Source organism: Aythya marila (genome assembly GCF_965140915.1).
Source record: "Aythya marila genome assembly, chromosome: 3".
In the NCBI taxonomy this organism is placed as follows: domain Eukaryota; kingdom Metazoa; phylum Chordata; class Aves; order Anseriformes; family Anatidae; genus Aythya; species Aythya marila.
The window spans coordinates 75,730,768-75,749,177 of NC_139044.1; the positions used below are offsets into that span (position 1 = coordinate 75,730,768).

General features: G+C 41.0%; 1 protein-coding gene across 10 annotated transcripts in view; it reads right to left on the reverse strand.

The window, feature by feature from the left end:
• Nucleotides 1–17,773, reverse strand: part of FAM184A (family with sequence similarity 184 member A) — a 74,790-nt gene extending 57,017 nt beyond the window's left edge. For all 10 annotated transcript variants that reach the window (XM_082758215.1, XM_082758213.1, XM_082758210.1 and 7 more), the window contains exon 1: nt 17,389–17,773. In XM_082758215.1, the coding sequence (XP_082614341.1) occupies nt 17,389–17,556 (168 nt within the window). In that variant the 5' untranslated portion in view covers nt 17,557–17,773. The remainder of the gene's footprint in view (nt 1–17,388) is intronic.
• Between the last annotated feature and the right edge of the window lie 637 nt (nt 17,774–18,410).

The window sequence follows — 18,410 nt, forward strand, 5'->3', positions numbered from 1 at the left end:
TGATGTCAGAACAAAATTTAAATTTGCATTTTCACGATGACATATTTTAGTATGGCCCAAGTACACACTGCAGAAAGACTTAGGAAAGATTAAAAAATTAAGTTTTAAAAAAAGTTTCAAAAGTTAGAGTGCTTAAGTCAGAGAACAAACATAATTCCTCCTTGGAAATTAGTTCTTATTTTTCAATGCAGATGATACCTGTAAATCAAACTAGAGTCCTAAACCACTTACTTGCTTAATTGATAAAGAAAGCTCTCTTACAAAAATGTGTAAGAGAACATAACCACACAGCCTCTAAAGAGCAAGAAGGAATTCAGTACCAGTGGTCTAAATGGCTATTCAGGAAAAAATTTCAGAGCAAAAAGCACACACTGCAGGACTTCCAACTCAGTATTTTCAGCTACAGCATTTTTTCATTTTATGGAAGCCTTAACTACAACAGATCTCTGAAAGTTTAATGGTAAATGCTGATTTTTCAGAATGCAAAAGGGAAATCCCAACTAGAAACTTCATTCATGAAACTGTTATAACTATAGAATAATTTGAGCCACTTACCCAGACATACCATACTACCTTGAAGTAATTTCTTTTCCTTTCTCTGGAAAAGTTACCAAGATTTTAACAAACAAACAAAAATCGATGTTCAAACCAAGAGCTGATCAATAAGCTTCCACTCCTTTTCACCGTTTTTCTCCTAAAACCTTAAAAATAAATAAATAATATGGAACGAAGCTGCCATGGTCACTTTTGCTCAAATCACACAACTTGTCAGTCCAAGTTTCACCTCAGGCTGAACTTTGAGAATAATATCTAGGACAAGTTTGCAATGTCCCAGTGGTAAACTTTCCAGCAACCTACAGGGCTCTATTGTACAGTGAAAAACACATTTCAAAGCTACCTCTCAGTATTTGCACAATACTGGCTATTATTTTTGTCATTTCACAGCAACAATTTAAATGTTCAATGCATAATTTTTATTAACTATTGCAGAAACAACATATGCCCAGAATCACAGAATAGCTGAGTCTGGAAGGCCCCTCTGGAGGTCATCTGGTCCAACCACCACGCTCAAAGGAGGGTCAGCTTAAAAAGGTCACGCAGGGCCCTTTTGAAGTGTGTTTTGAATATCTCTAAGGATAGAGACACCTCAACATCTCCAGGCAGCACGTGTTAATGACCACAAACCTTTGAGCCTAGCATTTCATGCTATTTCAATGTTTATTTGTCTAGCACTCACCTGGAAAAACCAAACTGGCACACGACAAACAGCAGTGAAGACGCACTTAGTGTTAGATTTCCTAAAAGCAATCCTGCAAAAAATATGGCTCTGAATGCACTTTTTAAAAAAAAAAAAAAAAAAAAAAAAAAGTCTCTTATCTATCTAGAGAGTGTGTATCTATAAAAATACTTCAAGTTTTTGCCATTCCCTCTACCCCAAGTTATCTGACAACTGAATAAAGTCACTAAGTGCATACTTAAGTAGGAAAATTGTAGTATCTCCATTAAAGATCTACAGGAAAACTGATATCCTGGTGGCAGCTTATGGCTATGTTGTTTTGTCCAAAACAATCTCTTTTCCATTCTTCTTACTGAATATAGTAAGGGGAATCCCATGGCTGCTCAACCCAAATATTAAGTCACCAGTCCAACATCTGTATTTTCTGACGGTGGTTACCTAATTGGATCTAAACTCTATCAGTGATATAGTTTTCTCAAGAGCTACACTAGTTAATGTTCTTAAAAAGCTGTCCTATGCATCTGCAATAAAGATTTTTACTAATGCTTTTGTTTGGCATCTGGAATGCAACATGATTCAGAGCTGTTAAATGATTAAGAGTACTTAAATTGTAACGATTATCTGGATTTGTGCTTTTACAGTACTTCATTCAACATCAAATGGAAGGCATTAACTCCTTTTGTTCCAGCAATTCATCATATAAAAGTAGATCTGTTCAGAGTTTCTCACCTCCCGTAAATATCCCTAACACCTGACAGGTCAAGTCAAATAAGGTTTTTCATCAAGGCTTCAAGTTTTGGGCACCAAGAACTATCCTAGGAAGCAAAGAAAATCTTTAATAGCTGGCATGACAAAGAAGGATGATTAAAGGAAAACCAAGAAATCTTTCTTCAGCATACACACACACACATAAATACATATATAAAATGAAGGAGTTGAGAAAATATTGGAAATCTTAGGACACATCCATAAATACGCTTGCAACCATTTTTTTTTTTAAACTAAATACTTGCGTGCAACTTCACATTAAATAATTAGCTTAAGGCCTTGTGCCTTGAGGCATGTACAGGTCTGTATCATGCACATGTCAGTTTATATATATTTAGTCTCTCAAATGAAAATGCCCAGTTCTGACTACTACTGTAAAACTCTCAATTTTTACATGAAAGAGGAAATGAGAAGCACACTAAATTGGTAGTATATTGCAAAATACACCATTGGCTAACAGAAGACTTGAGAATGATCAAATAAACCACATATAAAGGTCACCTTCATAGAATATCAAGGAATTATTCTGAAGCACTTTCAAAGACTATTCATAGTACGATGCAAATTCTAAAACACCCGCTCTTCTGCAGAATTATGAACAATGTCTCAACTTCTAAGAAACAATGCAGAATAGATTTGCTTTGCAGAGCAAAACGTTTAGCAGCAGACAATAAATTTGTTTGTTTAATACTTTTTCAAAGTTCAGTTTCAAACAGCTATCAAATAATTAAGTAAACAATACACGGATGTTATTAATAGCACTTTTAAAAACATTAAGCACAAGTATCTCCAGCAATTAATGCACTTCTTCCCCTAACACAGTCAGGAAAGGTTCTAATAAGGAGGAAAAACTTTGATACCTAGCTTTCCAATTTGTTTTGGTTTTTGGCAGGTCTTCTCACTAAATCTAATATATATTTAAAGAGAACTTCTGTTGCTTTCTACTTACAGTTTAAAGGTTAGAAAGTCTGTATAATATAGCTTGGTGAAATTAATTGATGCCATATGGGACCATAGAACAGCTTGGGTTGGAAGGTGCCTTAAAGACCATCCAATCCCAACCCCTGCCATGGGCAGAGACACCTCCCACCAGACCAGGTTGCCCAAAGCCCCATCCAGCCTGGCCTTGAACATCTCCAGGGATGGGGCATCCACAGCTTCTCTGGGCAGCCCGTGCCAGGGCCTCACCCATTCCTCTGGGTGAAGAATTTCCCCGTAACCTCTAATCTAAGTCTACCTTCTTTTAGTTTAAAACCATTTCCCCTTGTCCTGGCATTATCTGACTAAGCAAAAGTTGCTCTGCATCTTCTTTATAAACCTCCCTTTAAGAACTGAAAAGCTGCAATGAAGCCACCCCAGAGCCTTCTCTTCTGTAGGCTGAACAGCCCCAGCTCTCTCAGTCTTTCTTCATCCTCATGGCCCTAATATGCCTTCTAAGCCATACCCTTTCCCAAAATCCTATACATGATGACACATTGAGAAGTGGAATTGCACTGTAGCTGCAGTTTCCTCCCTTTTCCAGTTGCCTAAGAATAGAGAAAATTTATCAAAAAAAAAAAAAGCTAAGCAATCTACTGTACTACATGTTTTCTGTTTGAAATCAATGTAGCTTTCTTTAGAAAGGAAGCGCAAGGAAGGTATAAATTATATGAAGGTGTAACTGCCAGGAGATTAATCTGTGTCGACATCTGCTACAGCCTCCTGGCACTCTTAGAGAGCAGGTAACTCACCATTTATGAAGTTAAACACAAGAGTACAAGAAAGATCAGCTATGTGTTAACCCCCAAGTTGTCATGCAGTAAATTGAACACAAATTAGAAAGCCAAACTAATCAGATCATTTTCAAGCATGCTTATTTTCACAGCTAAGCACATATAAAAGAGTTGACCAGAAGGGACACACAATTGACAATTCCACCATGATAAAGGTGGAATTGCAAAAATAGTCTTTCACAGCCATCTAATAAGCAGGATTAACTTAGGTATCCATTTTGCGTGCAACTGGAATCAACTGTTTTCTCCTGTTACAGACCAGTTTAGCAGATATTTGCAAGTGCATCTCAATGCCCTTGGGCTGGGCAAGGCATGGCAGTATTGCCAACGGCACCCAATCACAATCCCTTTCTGGTTCTGGAACGTTAACCTCTACCAAGCGAGTTATGTCAGAAACAACCATCACAAATCTGTAGCACAATTAGCTTCAGGCAATTTGCTAAGACAGTTAAATCTTGAGAAGCAGACCGCAACAACAACAACAACAACAACAACAACAAAGATTTAGTGACAGATGTACAAATTCCACAATTTGCCTCCTGGTGAGTAAGAAACCCATTTGCCCTCTAATCATCAAATCAGAATACAGTTGACACATCTGCTGTATGATTAGACCTTAAATCACTTCAAGGGAAACAGGACAGGCCAAAGGACTACTCCAATTTCTGCTTTAGTCACTGAGCTGCATTGTCTTACAGACTTAATTAATTAATATTTGATTTGGGACTTTCAAGCACAGAAAGCCCCAGAGAAAATTAAGCTAGTATGTCTATATTGCATCTGTTTGTGGGTATTTGGACTCCAAAGCAATGCACGGGGAAGTTCTCAGAGCTGAGCAACTGACTTGGCATTCAAGAGATAATGTTAGTTTGCCCTTGGCAAACAACCCACACAGCAGAGTTTTCTCTCAGCAGAGTGATATTATTAAGTTCAAATCTTCTCAAAACAAAGAGTAACAACACCTAACTGAAGTAACAGGGTGAAAAAGTAGACATATTACAGACTTGTACCACTTTTTTTTTTCATTAATCATCAAAATAACTGTTTTAAAGCTTTATATAATCTCAAGATGCAATTTCCTCATCTTCTGAGAGCTTTTTTTTTTTTTTTCCTATGAGGGCTTTTGAATCTAACAGACTTATGCAACTTTCAGAAATAGCACACATTCCTTTACTGAATTTGATGACAAGACAACTTGGTTTCCAACTTTCTAAAATCCTTTAAAAGGTAAGAATGCAATTCTTTCAGAACAGACTAAGTATAAATCCCAAAAGAAATCATCAAGTTTTGTGTGGTGTATTCCCAAAGTTAGCTTTAGGCAATCAAACCTGAACCTATTTTTTTAGGATTTTGCCAATATGAATAAAATCCTGCTGCTGCTGACTTAAACACTCTCTAGCATATCTCAAGATGCTAACCGACAGAGCTTCCTGAGAAGTACCACTGATGTTTCCAGTCCCACTTTGTCCTCCTGTTGTTCTTTTGGGAAGTCAGTACCAAGCGACACGGCTCATACACTCGGGGAAATAATTCCCTGCACTCAGGTACTCGGAGGCACGGCTCACCACGCTGCCCCGGCTCCCGCTCAGCACCGCGGAGAGCAGCCGGCCGCAGCCTCGCTCCCCTTCAGCACCACGGCGAGCGGCCGGGCTGCGGCCCCTGAGGCCGCCGCGGGCAGGGCAGTGAGCAGAGCCCGGCCCGCAGCCCCACCGCCAGCCACGGGCCAAGCCTCACACAGGACTCTGCCTGCACGGCTTCCAAGAGAAGCACGCACAGCCTCAGACTTCGATAAAATATACAGAGCGCGTTGAGAAAATCTGTTCTTGTAGATGAACTTGAGACTACTCTGAATTCCTCGACGAGGCACTGGCTTTCGTGCTTCCCGCCCACTAAAACATCATTTCTTTTGGTACACTTAATGTTTTACCTTTTCTGCAAGAACCTCCAAGAATCCATTTTCTACAGATGAGGGCAGAGGCTCAAGAATTACTAACCTAGAGCCCAGTAAAGGCGTGTGAGTCAGGACTCCAATATGACTTTCTTTAAGAGGTCACATTTACCAAGATTTGATACAGGCACATACAGAAGCTATAATTTATGATCTGCATTTAACTTTTATTTTCATGTAATCATAGAACCAAACAATCATAGAATCATTAAGGTTGGAAAAGATCTCCAAGATCATCTGGCCCAACCACTTACCTACCACTAATGTCACCACTAAACCATGTCCCTGAGCACCAGGTCCAACCTTTCCTTGAACACCCCCAAGGACGGTGACTCCACCACCTCCCTGGGCAACCTGTCCCAGTGCCTGACTGCTCGGGAAGCCCATCTACCAGTGCAGACAGAGGCAAAGAAGTTGTTGAGTACCTCAGCCTTCTCCACGTCTGTCGTTGCCAATTACTCAGATATAGAAGCTCACTCCTAATATAAGAAATTAGCCACCTATAATTGCTTACTACTATTTTCACCCCTCAGTCCATTTTCACAAATGTTAAAGGCACATGGTGGCCCGTGGGGAACTCCTCCTGTCACCTCAATGCAGCAGCCTGAAGGAAGCTGGGTCCTCTCTTGTGCTCTTCCTCAAGGCTCTGTGCAGAAAGGCTGCCACCTCTCACACAAGGGCTGGGGGATGGGAAAGAAGCACTCACAAACCCCCTGAGAATCAGCAACAGAGTTCTTTATTGCCAGGACATCTTGCAGGTGAGCCTGCTGTATGTCCATGGTGTTTGGTGGCTCCAAGCTAATGCTTGGGATGGAGTCTGCGTGACGAGTAGGGAGCTCGCCAGGCAGTGCTGCAACGCTGTTGGTGGGCTCAGATGGCAGAGAGCGAAGAAATGCCACGGTAGCTGAAGGTCTGATCTGGCCGAGGTGGATCCACTTCCATCAGTTCTGCCACATGTGCTGGTGGATCCACCTGCATGGGCTCCACGGTGTTTGGCAGAAGGATAAGCCACTCCTTGCCTGGGACTGCCCAAACAGGACGCCTTCCATCCAGAATGTTTTCAGGCCAGGGAGCTGAACCAGGGGCTCATCTGCTTCCACCCCTAGGTCCCATGCCACTGTCTGGCTGATTCCCATTTGTGGGTTTGATGCTGCCGTCTGGCTTACAGCCACGGCTGGGTCCCACACTGTGTTCTGGGCTATGGGCAGGCCTCTGCTCCCTGTGGCTGTCTGCCTGACACTCCTGCCTTCACCCCATGCTGCCGTTGTGCCACTGGGAAGGCCCAGGCCCCCTGTCGCTGTGTGGCCTGTTCCCCATGCCCTTGTGGTGCCAGTGGTACCGTCTCTAAGTGCCTGTGGGCTGTGTGCCAGAGGTACCTCGGGCACTGGTGTCAGTTGTGCCGCAGGTGCTACCCCTCTGCCCATGACACTTCTCGTTAGGTGCCTTCATTCTCGGTGCTTCCTTGGACTGCATTGCTGTCCTCTCACACCGAGGAGGCCTGCCTCTCGCCTTACTGCTTCTGGACTTCTTCCTGCCGCACAAGCTGGCTGTCAGAGTGCCTAGAAGCTCAGCAAGTGGTGGGCCAGCTGCAGGGGTCTGGTTTTATAGGGCCCAGCACAAGGGCAGGGCAGTGGTGGCCACTGTGACCTCAGCAAGCCTCTGTGATGGAGTGGCCCACACGTGGCCAAAGGCGGCTGTGTTGGGAGCGGCCTGGAAGATGCCCTCACGTGGAAGGAGGAGGAGGGCTGGGGGCTGAGGGCCCCTTTTCTGGGGCTGGCTCCCCCAGGCCATTTGGCTTGCCAGAGAGAAAGGCTGCCCCTCGGCCACAGGGACTGCCCTCCACCTCCCATCCTGTGCCCTGGGTTTATTTTTAGCACTGTTTTTTTAGGTAATTTCATTCTATTATTTAGGGAAAAGAACAGAAGCAAGGTGCACCTTCAGCCCTAATTCCCATGTGCGCTTTGTGCGCTGAGTGAAGGATTTCTTCCTCACATCACATCTAATCTAGATCTCCCCTCCATTTGTTCAAAGCCATCGTTCCTTGTTCCATTGCTACACTCCCTGATAGAGTCTCTCTCCAGCTTTCTTTTAGCCCACTTTTATGGGTTAGGTGAGATGGCAAAATTGCAGGACCTTGCAAATTGCAGCCTTTTTCCACATGTTCCACATGACCTTTTCCTGCTCAGGCTCTAGCCTCTGGTCAGTGTAACACAGAATCATACAAATATTAAGGTTGGAAAAGACCTCCGAGATCATCTGGTCCAACCATCCCCCTACCACCGTCACTCACTAAACCATGTCCCTAAGCGTCAGGTCCAACATTTCCTTTAACTTCTCCATGAATGGTGACACCACCAGCTCCCTGGGTAACCCGTTCCAATACCTGACTACTCTTTCTGACTATTTATTTCTGAGAATAAATGTCTCATTATTTCCAATCTAAACTTACCCTGGTGCAAATTTGACTTTTAGATGTTGTCCTGTGAGAGGACATGTTACTTACGTTGCCAAGCTAACGGTTTTCTGAAAGCAGGAAAATAAGTTTCCCTCAGTGCCAGGAACATAGGCCCATAAGGAAAAAAAAAAGTTATGTACATATACATAACCATGTGTGTATCTGAAAAATAACTGCCATTAGAGGAAAAAAAAAAAAGTCTACTAAACAGGTATCTCAAAAGAATAATCTAGGATTTGGAATGTGGTTTCTTCTGGAGTATCAACTTCCAGGCAAAGCACTCTTTGCTAAGGAGTGTAGTGATAGGACAAATCTTTGGGCAACCTGATCTGAGGGGAGGTGTCCCTGCCCATGGTAGGGGGATGGAACTCTAAGGTCTCTTCCAACTCAAACCATCCTGCAATTCTACGAAAACAATACCAAGCAATAAAAGCTTAATTTGCTTCAGGCTCTTTGTTTATGCAGGATATGCAAAAATAGAGAATATAGCAAGGTCTGCCCAAATATGAATGAAGCATAATGTTATATAGTAGATACTTGGAGGTAAGAGGTGAAGCAGAATGTACCTCATACACCAAAGGATGAATGGTCTACACTGTAGAAGTACACATGACAAAGTATGAAGCAGAGCATAAAAATAAACATAAGACAAAAATCCTGGGAGTAGAGGGAACGGCCACAGAATGTTCCCCAGCCCAGCTCAAAGAACATGCAAACCAAACATCATGTCAGATTCCAGTCCCTCTTTCAGGATATATTTTTGCATTTAAATATGTGCAACTTCTATAATAGCATAAACCAAATAGCCACTTTTCTAAAAAGAAAAAGGGACTGACTGATTTGCAGAGCACAGGAACTGAATGGTCTATAAATTAATAATATAAAATTTGATACATAATGGGAAAACTACTGAACCAACTCAAAATATAGCTCAAAATTTTCGTATAAAGTTTCACCACTCAGTGGCACAACACAGATATATACTAAAATAAGTAATATAAGTAGCATATGTTACTGGACTGGCAATACAGATTAATGTTGGAAAGTCAGACATTTTCAAGGTGTTTTGATTTTTTTTTTTTCCTAGAAGCATGTCTTAGATTGCTAATTACTACAAGGTACAAATAAAATTCATTTTTTAAAGTAGAAAACCTATATTTATTATTACATAAAGCAGAAAAAAAAATCTGTTTTAAGTTCTTTTACCTATTCTTTATTACAAAAATGGTTTATCACCATTTTCACATCTCAAATTTCAAAAGGACGAAGACAGTCACAGGAGATTACTGCAATGCATTTTAGTACAAGCTATCCAAACATATCAGCTTTCATAATGCAAAATATGACATCTGAGAAGGCAGTCCCAGACAAACCCTTAGCTAAAAGTTATAGCTTTCAGTCACATCAGGAGCAAAAACATCATTCAATTAATGATCTCTAGATTACAGCACACCTGTTTTCTGAAGACAGTACAATTCAGGTTTCTAGAAATTAAATTGTTCCAGCCAGTTTCCTAAAATTTATTTCATCACATGAAAAGGAAATTAAAAAATATACATTTTTGCAATCACATCATACTTCTTTTAGCTAAAAGGCTGTCTTTCATTTAATAGGAGCATCTTAAACCAGGACTTCATCAACTTTTTAACAGTAACTATTTTTAAAGGCTGCCACTTTGAGCCTAACCAAGTGACAACCTCAGTAAAAAGCTGTTCTCTCTCATAGGCTTCTATATGCAGTTTAAAAAGCCTGCCCACAGAAACAGAGCCAGGTAATGCATTAAGTAGGACAAGATGGTGAACAGCTTTAGAGTGTTTTTGTTTCTTCTGGTTATTTTTGGAATGCAATGCCTTTGGTTATTGGTATGACATCAGTCATTAGAAGAATACATAGAAGCCTGGCTTACCACTGCCAGCCTTGTATCAGCCAAGAGACACACTCATCTGATTTCATACCACTATGTAGAGATTTACTGGATGTATTTAACAGTAAGTCTGAAAATAGTATAAAAAAAGCTGGTGACTATCTAAGGCAATGAAACTCCCTCCTCCCCTCCACAGAGTTAAGCACAGGAGAATAAAGCTTTCAATGTAGGTTTTTCACAAGAGACTTGGAGGTAAAATCAGGGTGAGGTGAACAGTAGAATCACTAACAAAATTACTATTTCTGATAAAGTCAAAGCCTGAGTTTAGAAAAAGAGATATTTAAAGAATGACCATGATTAGAAGTTCCTTACGGCTAGAAGTTAATGTGTAAATACGACTGATGACAAGTAACATTTCTATACATGCTTTAGATGCAGTGTGCACCAAAAAAAAGCGTGACTGATAAGGTTTCTCTGCATGACAACACAAATATCTGAACACAAGCAGTGCTGTTACTGGGTAGAGTTTTACAGTGTTTGAAGAAAGTATAGAACCGCCCTGACTTATATGACTTGTTCTAAAGAAATGGTATAAAGCAAGAATGAAAGACTCCTCATTTTGAAATAACTTCTTTGTACTTTCATGGTACTCCAGGAAAAGAACAAACAAAAAACCGTCTTCTGCCTATACATTTTTATAAGACCTCATAAATCAGAGCTTCTTACAGGACTGAGTACTTATGAATCAGCATGGACGCAGCACTTTAACATGCTGCAAACAGATCAGCATGTAAGTTACATGTAAAGTGTAAAATTACATAGGGTTCTACCACCGACTTTCTTTCTCAAATATATATAAAAGACTCTCCTCTTTACAAATTCTGTATTTGGAGCAAAGCATTTCAATGTTATGTTCTTAACAGTGAACTGACACTACCTTGATTTTATCTAAAGCAGATGATATTAGCAAAAACTTTTGTTTTGTTTTGCTGTTTTGGGTTCTTTTTGTTTTTGTTTTTTTTTCAGAATGCAAAACTTATCTGAAACTGTAACAATAACAACAAAAACTAAACTTCAAGTATTTCTTATTCTTTCCATGGGATTTATGGAAAGATAAATCATATGTAAAAAGTAGATAAAGATTGACAGATTTTAAACTATGGCTGTTGTCATACCACGATTTGTTTATGGCCTGCATCTCTTTTTATTTTTTTCATTTTGACATATTGATAGGATTTAAGTACAAATTTCAATTGTTACTCTTTTGCTTTTTTTTTTTTTTTTTTAATATCCTTAATGTACTGATGTATCACATATAGCAGCTGAAGTACATTTCAGCAAGATTAACATCAACAAGTTATTCATCTCCTTGTAATGCTACATTATTTAAATACACCAAGAAGTGAGCACAAGCAGAGTAAAAGGACACATATTATTTGTCCTCTCTTTCACCTTGTCTGTTCATTTTGATTATTATTTTGGATAGATGTTTCCAAATCTTATAATCTCAAATAAGTTAATAAATACCTAAGCATACTGAAGAAGCATTTTATGTGAATGTACGATCATAGTTTTCCCAACAAAATCACAGTTTCAATTGCACACATAAAGAACATCTCTTTAGAATATTCAGGCACCAATGGTCTCAGATGAACTCCCAGGCAATGGTCAAATATTAAAACTAGACAGAGCAAAGATATTTGATTTGAGCTTATTTTTATTATATAAAAAAGTTAGCATTCTTGTCCCACTCTACTCCTTTTTGATGCCTTATGACAAAAGACTGTAAAGTCACTGACCTATTTCACAAATACCACAACTGAAGTATAGCTGTATCAGGTCCATACACCACCCCTGCAGTCTCACACAGTGATCATGGGTGGAAGAACCATTCCAGATATATACTCACAAGGTCTTCAAGGCATCAAAATATTTTTTTTCAACTAGTCCTGACTGGGGGAAAACCAGCATGAAGTAATAGTTTCCACACTTCACATCGGAACTGCCAAACTTCCCTCCCCCTAGTCCCTTGATATCTACTTTCAGAGCCAAAGAGCATATAAACATTTTGGAAAGTGACGAGATCCCTACTGCACACATTGATCACATTGTTAATAAGGACATTTTTGCATTTCACTGTTACCATTCTGCCTGCAGATTATACAAGTTCATGCTAAGACTCCATGAGAGAAGCACAAGGACCATCAGTCCAAAACACTCAGTTCCATGACTTCTGTCCTACAAAACACAGAAGGTTAGAAAGATTTCTTCAGGTCTACAACAGAAGCCACAGCAGCTTTAGAGCAATTTTCAGTGCTTCAATTAGCAAATATTAAGCTAAAGCTGATAACTGCTGCTTTTATTTAAAGTCTGTAGAAGAGTCTGTGAACCTAAAAACTCAACTTATTTTTAATAAAATTATAGGTTTTATTATCTTTAATACTGAACTACAGTGTTAAAGATAAACCATTTTTTTACACAGTCCCATCTTCATCCTTAAGCCATCACAGCTACATAAAACTTCTCTTTTGTGAATAACCCTTGCTAAGACTACAACTACTGGAGGCTGACAGTCAGAAAACCACATGACAAGAGTCAGAAAGGGGAGGCAGAGAGAGTATATTAGCATGGTTAGAAAACAAAAATACCCACTTCAGAAATACTGTTACTTTTCCAATTCCTACCTTCAGTTGATCCCTTCACAGAGGGCTTACTCCAGCTATCTCTGGAATAGCTAACACAAACCAGAATTAGGTCCATCTAAAGAAATGCAGAAGAATTCAATATCCATTTTTACATGTTCAGGTCTTTGAGTTCTTGAAAGCTATTTCCACTGTAATAAGAAAACTACAACATTTATTCCCACATTACCAGTAGGAAATACATGCAAAAATGTTGACATTCAAATCTGTACTCAAGTCACACCCTCTTTGAAATTCCAGCCTTTTTCATGCAGTGCTAGAGCCGTAAGCAAATACTGGCCTGCTGCCAATGTTCACAAACATTGGAGAGATGACATAAGGTTGCTTAAAAAATAAAACACAAGTTTTTCCAAAACTGTTAATGGCATCAGCCACCACTTGATGACAGCTGATGTCAAAACAGTTCTAAAAGGTTTTTAAGATTCTCATTTCTTCCCTACTTTTAAGGGCTCTTACATTCTCCTATAAGCCTATATGTAAGGAAGCTTCTTTCTGCAAGAGACTGTTATTTTGTTTATTGAGGCAGAATACTCTCAAATAAAAACTGACAAAGTTTCAGTAGAAATGTAACATTTTAACTATTATGATTAATAAGTTAAACCCTACAGTTACATACATAGCACTGCATCCTGTGATGCTTGAGCAAGACCTTTAACCTTCCCAGCAAAAAAGGACACACAATAAGGAAGCAGAAAAAACAAGTGAATTAAGGATTATTAAATTTGCTATTTATTCTTTGAAATAAGTTGACTACTGAAAGTTGACTATTGAAACCCCAAACCATTCAGTATGGTAAGTATTAAAGTCTATTCTCTAGGAACCTCTCTTCAAACCAGGAAGAGGGAAGAAAACAAAGAAAAGGAGTGAGGGGAATTTCCTGACTTCATACAGCAAGCTGCTGGCAGAACTCAGAACCGAACTCCAGCCGCGGGAGTCCCAGAATTGAGTTTCTTGTTTAGTGAATCATGTTGTGCCTTGGACAATCTTGTTGCCTTATCTTTGAACCCTCTCAGCATTTTTGGAATCTTTCCAGAATTGAACTATCCAGCTCTATGCACGTACCAAGGGAAATCACTGGTATTGCTGAGGGTTTTTTGCTTGTTTTTCTTATTATGAAATTGATTGACCTGATAGAAACTATCGCTGTAGTGCACACAGCACCTGCGTGGCACTGACAGGCTCTTCCACTTGACATAGGATTTCTGCAACCAGGATCATGCGACCAAACCAACACTTCAGATTCTCATCACATAACGCCAGTGTGGATCATTTAATTAATCCATAAAAGTCAAAATTTATGTTGATGTCATAGAACTTCCACAACATATTCCATAAAGGTATGAATTTCTCAATTATGAATGCTCAAGCTGAAAACTACAGCACAAAAAATGAAGGGGGTGGGTGGGGAGAACGGAACACAAAACAAACAAACCAACCTCTTGAACTTGCACTCCTCTGGCAATTGTCAAAACAAGTCCCACTCTCCCCCACTGATGTAAGCAGAGCAGCAACTTGCTTTTTGTTTTCTATTCCAGTTGTCTTATGCAAACTAATAAAATATATATGCATATTTTCATCTGCAGCAAGCATAATTCAACACTGCATTAGCACTCCAGCATGTAGTAGTACAAACATATACGCAATCTCATAATCACAGCTTATTTCTTTTTGGCTTTAATCTTTGGTGTCAGATGCTACTTTATCCCCAAACTGGTACACAAATCTTCCGAAACGCCTAGAATAAGGAGCTTATGCTTTAGAAGAGGACCCAAAATTGCTTCAGCTACAACTTCTGCAGTCTTTAAACATGACATGGAGTATCGTGTTAGTTTTTAAAGCTGAATTTCTAACTACTGGCATGTTTTACCTTCCCCTGTGAGTTCAAGCATACTAAAGTTATATCAAGTTATATTTTTTTCAAGAGTAGAAATATAGTTAAGCTCTTCAGAAGTGTTGTGCTTAGCAGACCACATTTGTATCTTATTTTGCATCTGAATTACTGTTTACAGACTTAAAAAAAAAAAAATCAAATTGCATGTTTCTTTGTGTTCTTGTATTGGTTTGACCAAAACATTAGATTCTGTATAAATCAGGAATTCTATTTTTGAAATTTTAGATTTACTTCATGAATGATCTTTATTTCCCCTGGGGAAAGCATTTTATTCTGGTGGTATTCAGAGATTGTAGTACAAGCTGTACAAGGACAGGAAAAAATAAACTACTGAGTCACATTTCTTTTGTCAGAAAACACAAGCTTTCAGGTAACCTACCTACGCCCCCTGTGTACTTAGATTCCCTTTCATAATACTGTGTTGTTGGGTTTGTTTTGACCTGATGAAACATCTGACTCCAGTTCTAAATCCCCTGACAGACATCCTAGCTCTTCAAGACAGTTTTAGATAAAAGTACAAAGACAAAAAAAAAAAGAAAAAAAAAAAAGAGAGGCACAGTGGGAAGAACAGTCAGAAGGTGTGAGAAGTGTTTTATATAAAAGACATGATTAGACACTTTATATAAAAGACACTTCTTATTCTCAATATGAAGTTCCTAGATTACTGAAGAAGTATTCTATACACAAGTTAGTAAGCATCTGACAGAGACAAAATAGCAGAATTTGGTCAAAAGACCTTCACAGAAATATATATATATATTAATTTAAATCAGCCATTCAATTTGGATAGCTTATTTCCACAAATCTTCTGCAATGTGAAGTTAATTGTCTGACAGTTAACTCTTGTTTACAGAAATTAAGTATCTTGTTTATTTTTCCCTTCTGCAGCTCAATTCCTTTTCTCAAGGAGTAACTGCTTCAGGCACCTACCAAATCAGGCTTCAGATCCCAGAGCAGGTTAGAAAATTCTTCAGGGTAAACTATAAGATAAAGCTTCTTTTTTTTTTTTTTTTTTTTTTTTTTTTTTTTTTTTAAATCCTTCTTTGAAAGGTCAAATAACAAACAGAAATATGGAACCTGAACCCTCCAACTACACAACTGTCAACATTTGCACCTCTACCTCAATGAAGTGAATGCTATAGAATACATTTCATCTTGATCTATAAATCTTTAATTTTATTGTTACATTAGGTACAAGTATGTTTATTATGCATCCCATTTTAAGTCTGTTCTTCAGTCCAGACCTTTAGTTCACAAGGATCAGCTAATTTCCCAAGTTTTCTCCCTCAAACTTGAAAACAGCACTAACACTCAAAGCAAAATATCACTAGAATCTGCAAATCAGGGAAACAAATACAAGATTCCCATCCTGCAAATGTCTAATTCACATGTAAGATCCTTGTACAATCACAGCTAATTTATAATTATGGAAATACAACAACCACAAAAGCAACTGGTAGCTTTTATTTGCAGTATTCTGAAGTCTTTGGCAGGAGAGGCATGCACAAGATCTTTAGAATCTTCAAAGAACTCTATTGTGGATCATAAAAGATCCTATGAACGAAGCACAGTGTTTATTAATAAAGACTCCAAGTCTTCCAAAAGAGAATTTCAAAGTACTCCAGCACTATACATATAAATCCACGTTTAAGTCACACCTGTCTCGAGACACCTGACACACCATAACTCACAAAACACAGGGCACATGTGCAGTGATGTGGAACACATGGGAACACACACACAATTTCACAACAGAGACAGAAGACTGTTTCAGAGATCAACTATAAACTGCCAGGTGATTCCTAAAGAAAGAAAGGAAAATATATAAAAAAGTCCACACACAAGTAAGAACTGCTCTTTGAAAGTATTACTTTGCACATACAACTGGCCTTAAGGTAAATCTAAAACATATTTATGCTCTCCTGGCGCTTTTTGCACCTTTCAAGGAGCACAATTTTGTAGTAATACCTTTAATATTTCAATTCACCATTTGTATTTCATATGGAATAACATCACAGTGATTCTTTAGCTGATTTGAATCCCAGTTTTCTCCCTATGAAAATACAATTTTAATATGACTGAAATTAACACACATACACAAACGGGTTCTGAATTAAAAACCAAGCCACAATACCCTTCAGTCATTGGTTTTCCAGTAAAGCAAGGTGCATGGTGTTTCACTATAAATACTATTTGTAACCAATCACTTCAGCAGTCCATAAATACGAACCGTATCTCCCCTGTGAGCCTGCCAGCAGCCTTCCTTCTCTTCACTCGGAGTTCCAACGAAATGTCACCTTCATCCATTTCGGCATACAGTTGAGGAATGACACCATTCCCCCACTGTGCTTTTAAGTTACCTTTAAGTGTTTTAACTATGCAATTCCTGGCAGAAATTGTTAGCATCACGTTTGTTAAAGAGGAAGCAGAAGAAACAAACGCCTTTCATCTGCTGCTATTCGCTTATGCCTTGAGCATCATGCAAGCGAGACCACAGCACCACGGTGTTGTTTTTAAGTTATCCGAAGTAAAATATTGCTACCAACAAGCCTGCAGCGCGGGGCCTACCAGCTTTAGGCAACACACTTTTAAAACCATCTAGCCTGAGCACAGCCTTTACCACGATCCCGTAGCGGAGGTGCCAGCACGGAGGCCGCTCGGTCAGCACTGCGAGACCTCCGGGCGGGCTCCTCACCCTTCCCGCCGGCCACGCGAGGCACGAGGCACCGCCGGCCGGGGAGCGAGCCTCACCTTGGTGAGCTGGGCGATCTTCTTGCTCATTTTGAAATGCAGCTCGGGGCTGTGCTCGGCTCCCGCTCCGGGGGCAGGGCCGGCGCCGAATTTCCCGGAGCCGGCGGCGGGCGCGGAGCCGCCGCCGTAGCCGTGCTGCTGCTGCCAGCTCATCCCCGGGGTCGCCATCTTCAGCGCCCGGCCCCCAACCGGGCTCCGCCGCCGCCCCCCGCGCTGCCGGCGAGCGGCTCCGGGGGCTCCCCGGCCGCGGCCCGCAGCCCCGGGAGGCTCCTCCCGGCCCGGGGCCGACCTCGGGGGCGCTCCGTGCCGCCGCCGCCGCCGGGCCGTGAGGGGAGGCGGGCGAGGCGCGGCGCGGTGAGGCGCTGCGAGCCGCTAGCCCCGCAACCGCCGCCGCCGCCCGGCCGTTGGCGCCGCGCGGCCCCTCCCGCAGCCTGACAGCGCCGGGAGGAGCGGCAGCCGCCGTGCGCGCTCCCGGCGGGAGGGCGGCCACGGGCACGGGCACGGGCACGGGCACGGGCACGCGCGCGCGCGCGGTTGGTCTCCCCTCAGCCCCGGGCGTTAGTCGGCCGTTAGTTACCGTTAGCCGTTAGTGACCGTTAGGCTGAGGAAGGGGGCGCTGGGTGGCCCCCCGGGCACCGTGGGGGAGCAAGTGTCACGTTGTCACCGCTGACAGCCGCGGCATGGCCGAGGTTGGAAGGGACATCGCCTAGTCCGACCCCGCTGCCGAGCAGGGCCGCCTGGAGCACGTTAAAAATAAATAAATAAATTAAAACATCTTAAAGCTGAGGTGAATTCGATAAGTAAGGTGGCTGCGCGATTGCTTCAGGTTCTCACAGCCCCAGCTGGCCGTGCGCCTCAGCTGCTCAGCCGCTTTTCCTGCGGACACAGCCCCTGCAAACTGGTTACGGCCCCGTCATCTGATGGGATGACCCCAGAACGAAAGTCCCCACCAGAAGGAATCCACAGCCAAATTTACCACATGTTTTAGCTTGGGTTTGGCTGCTCTCTTCTTCTGTTTCCAT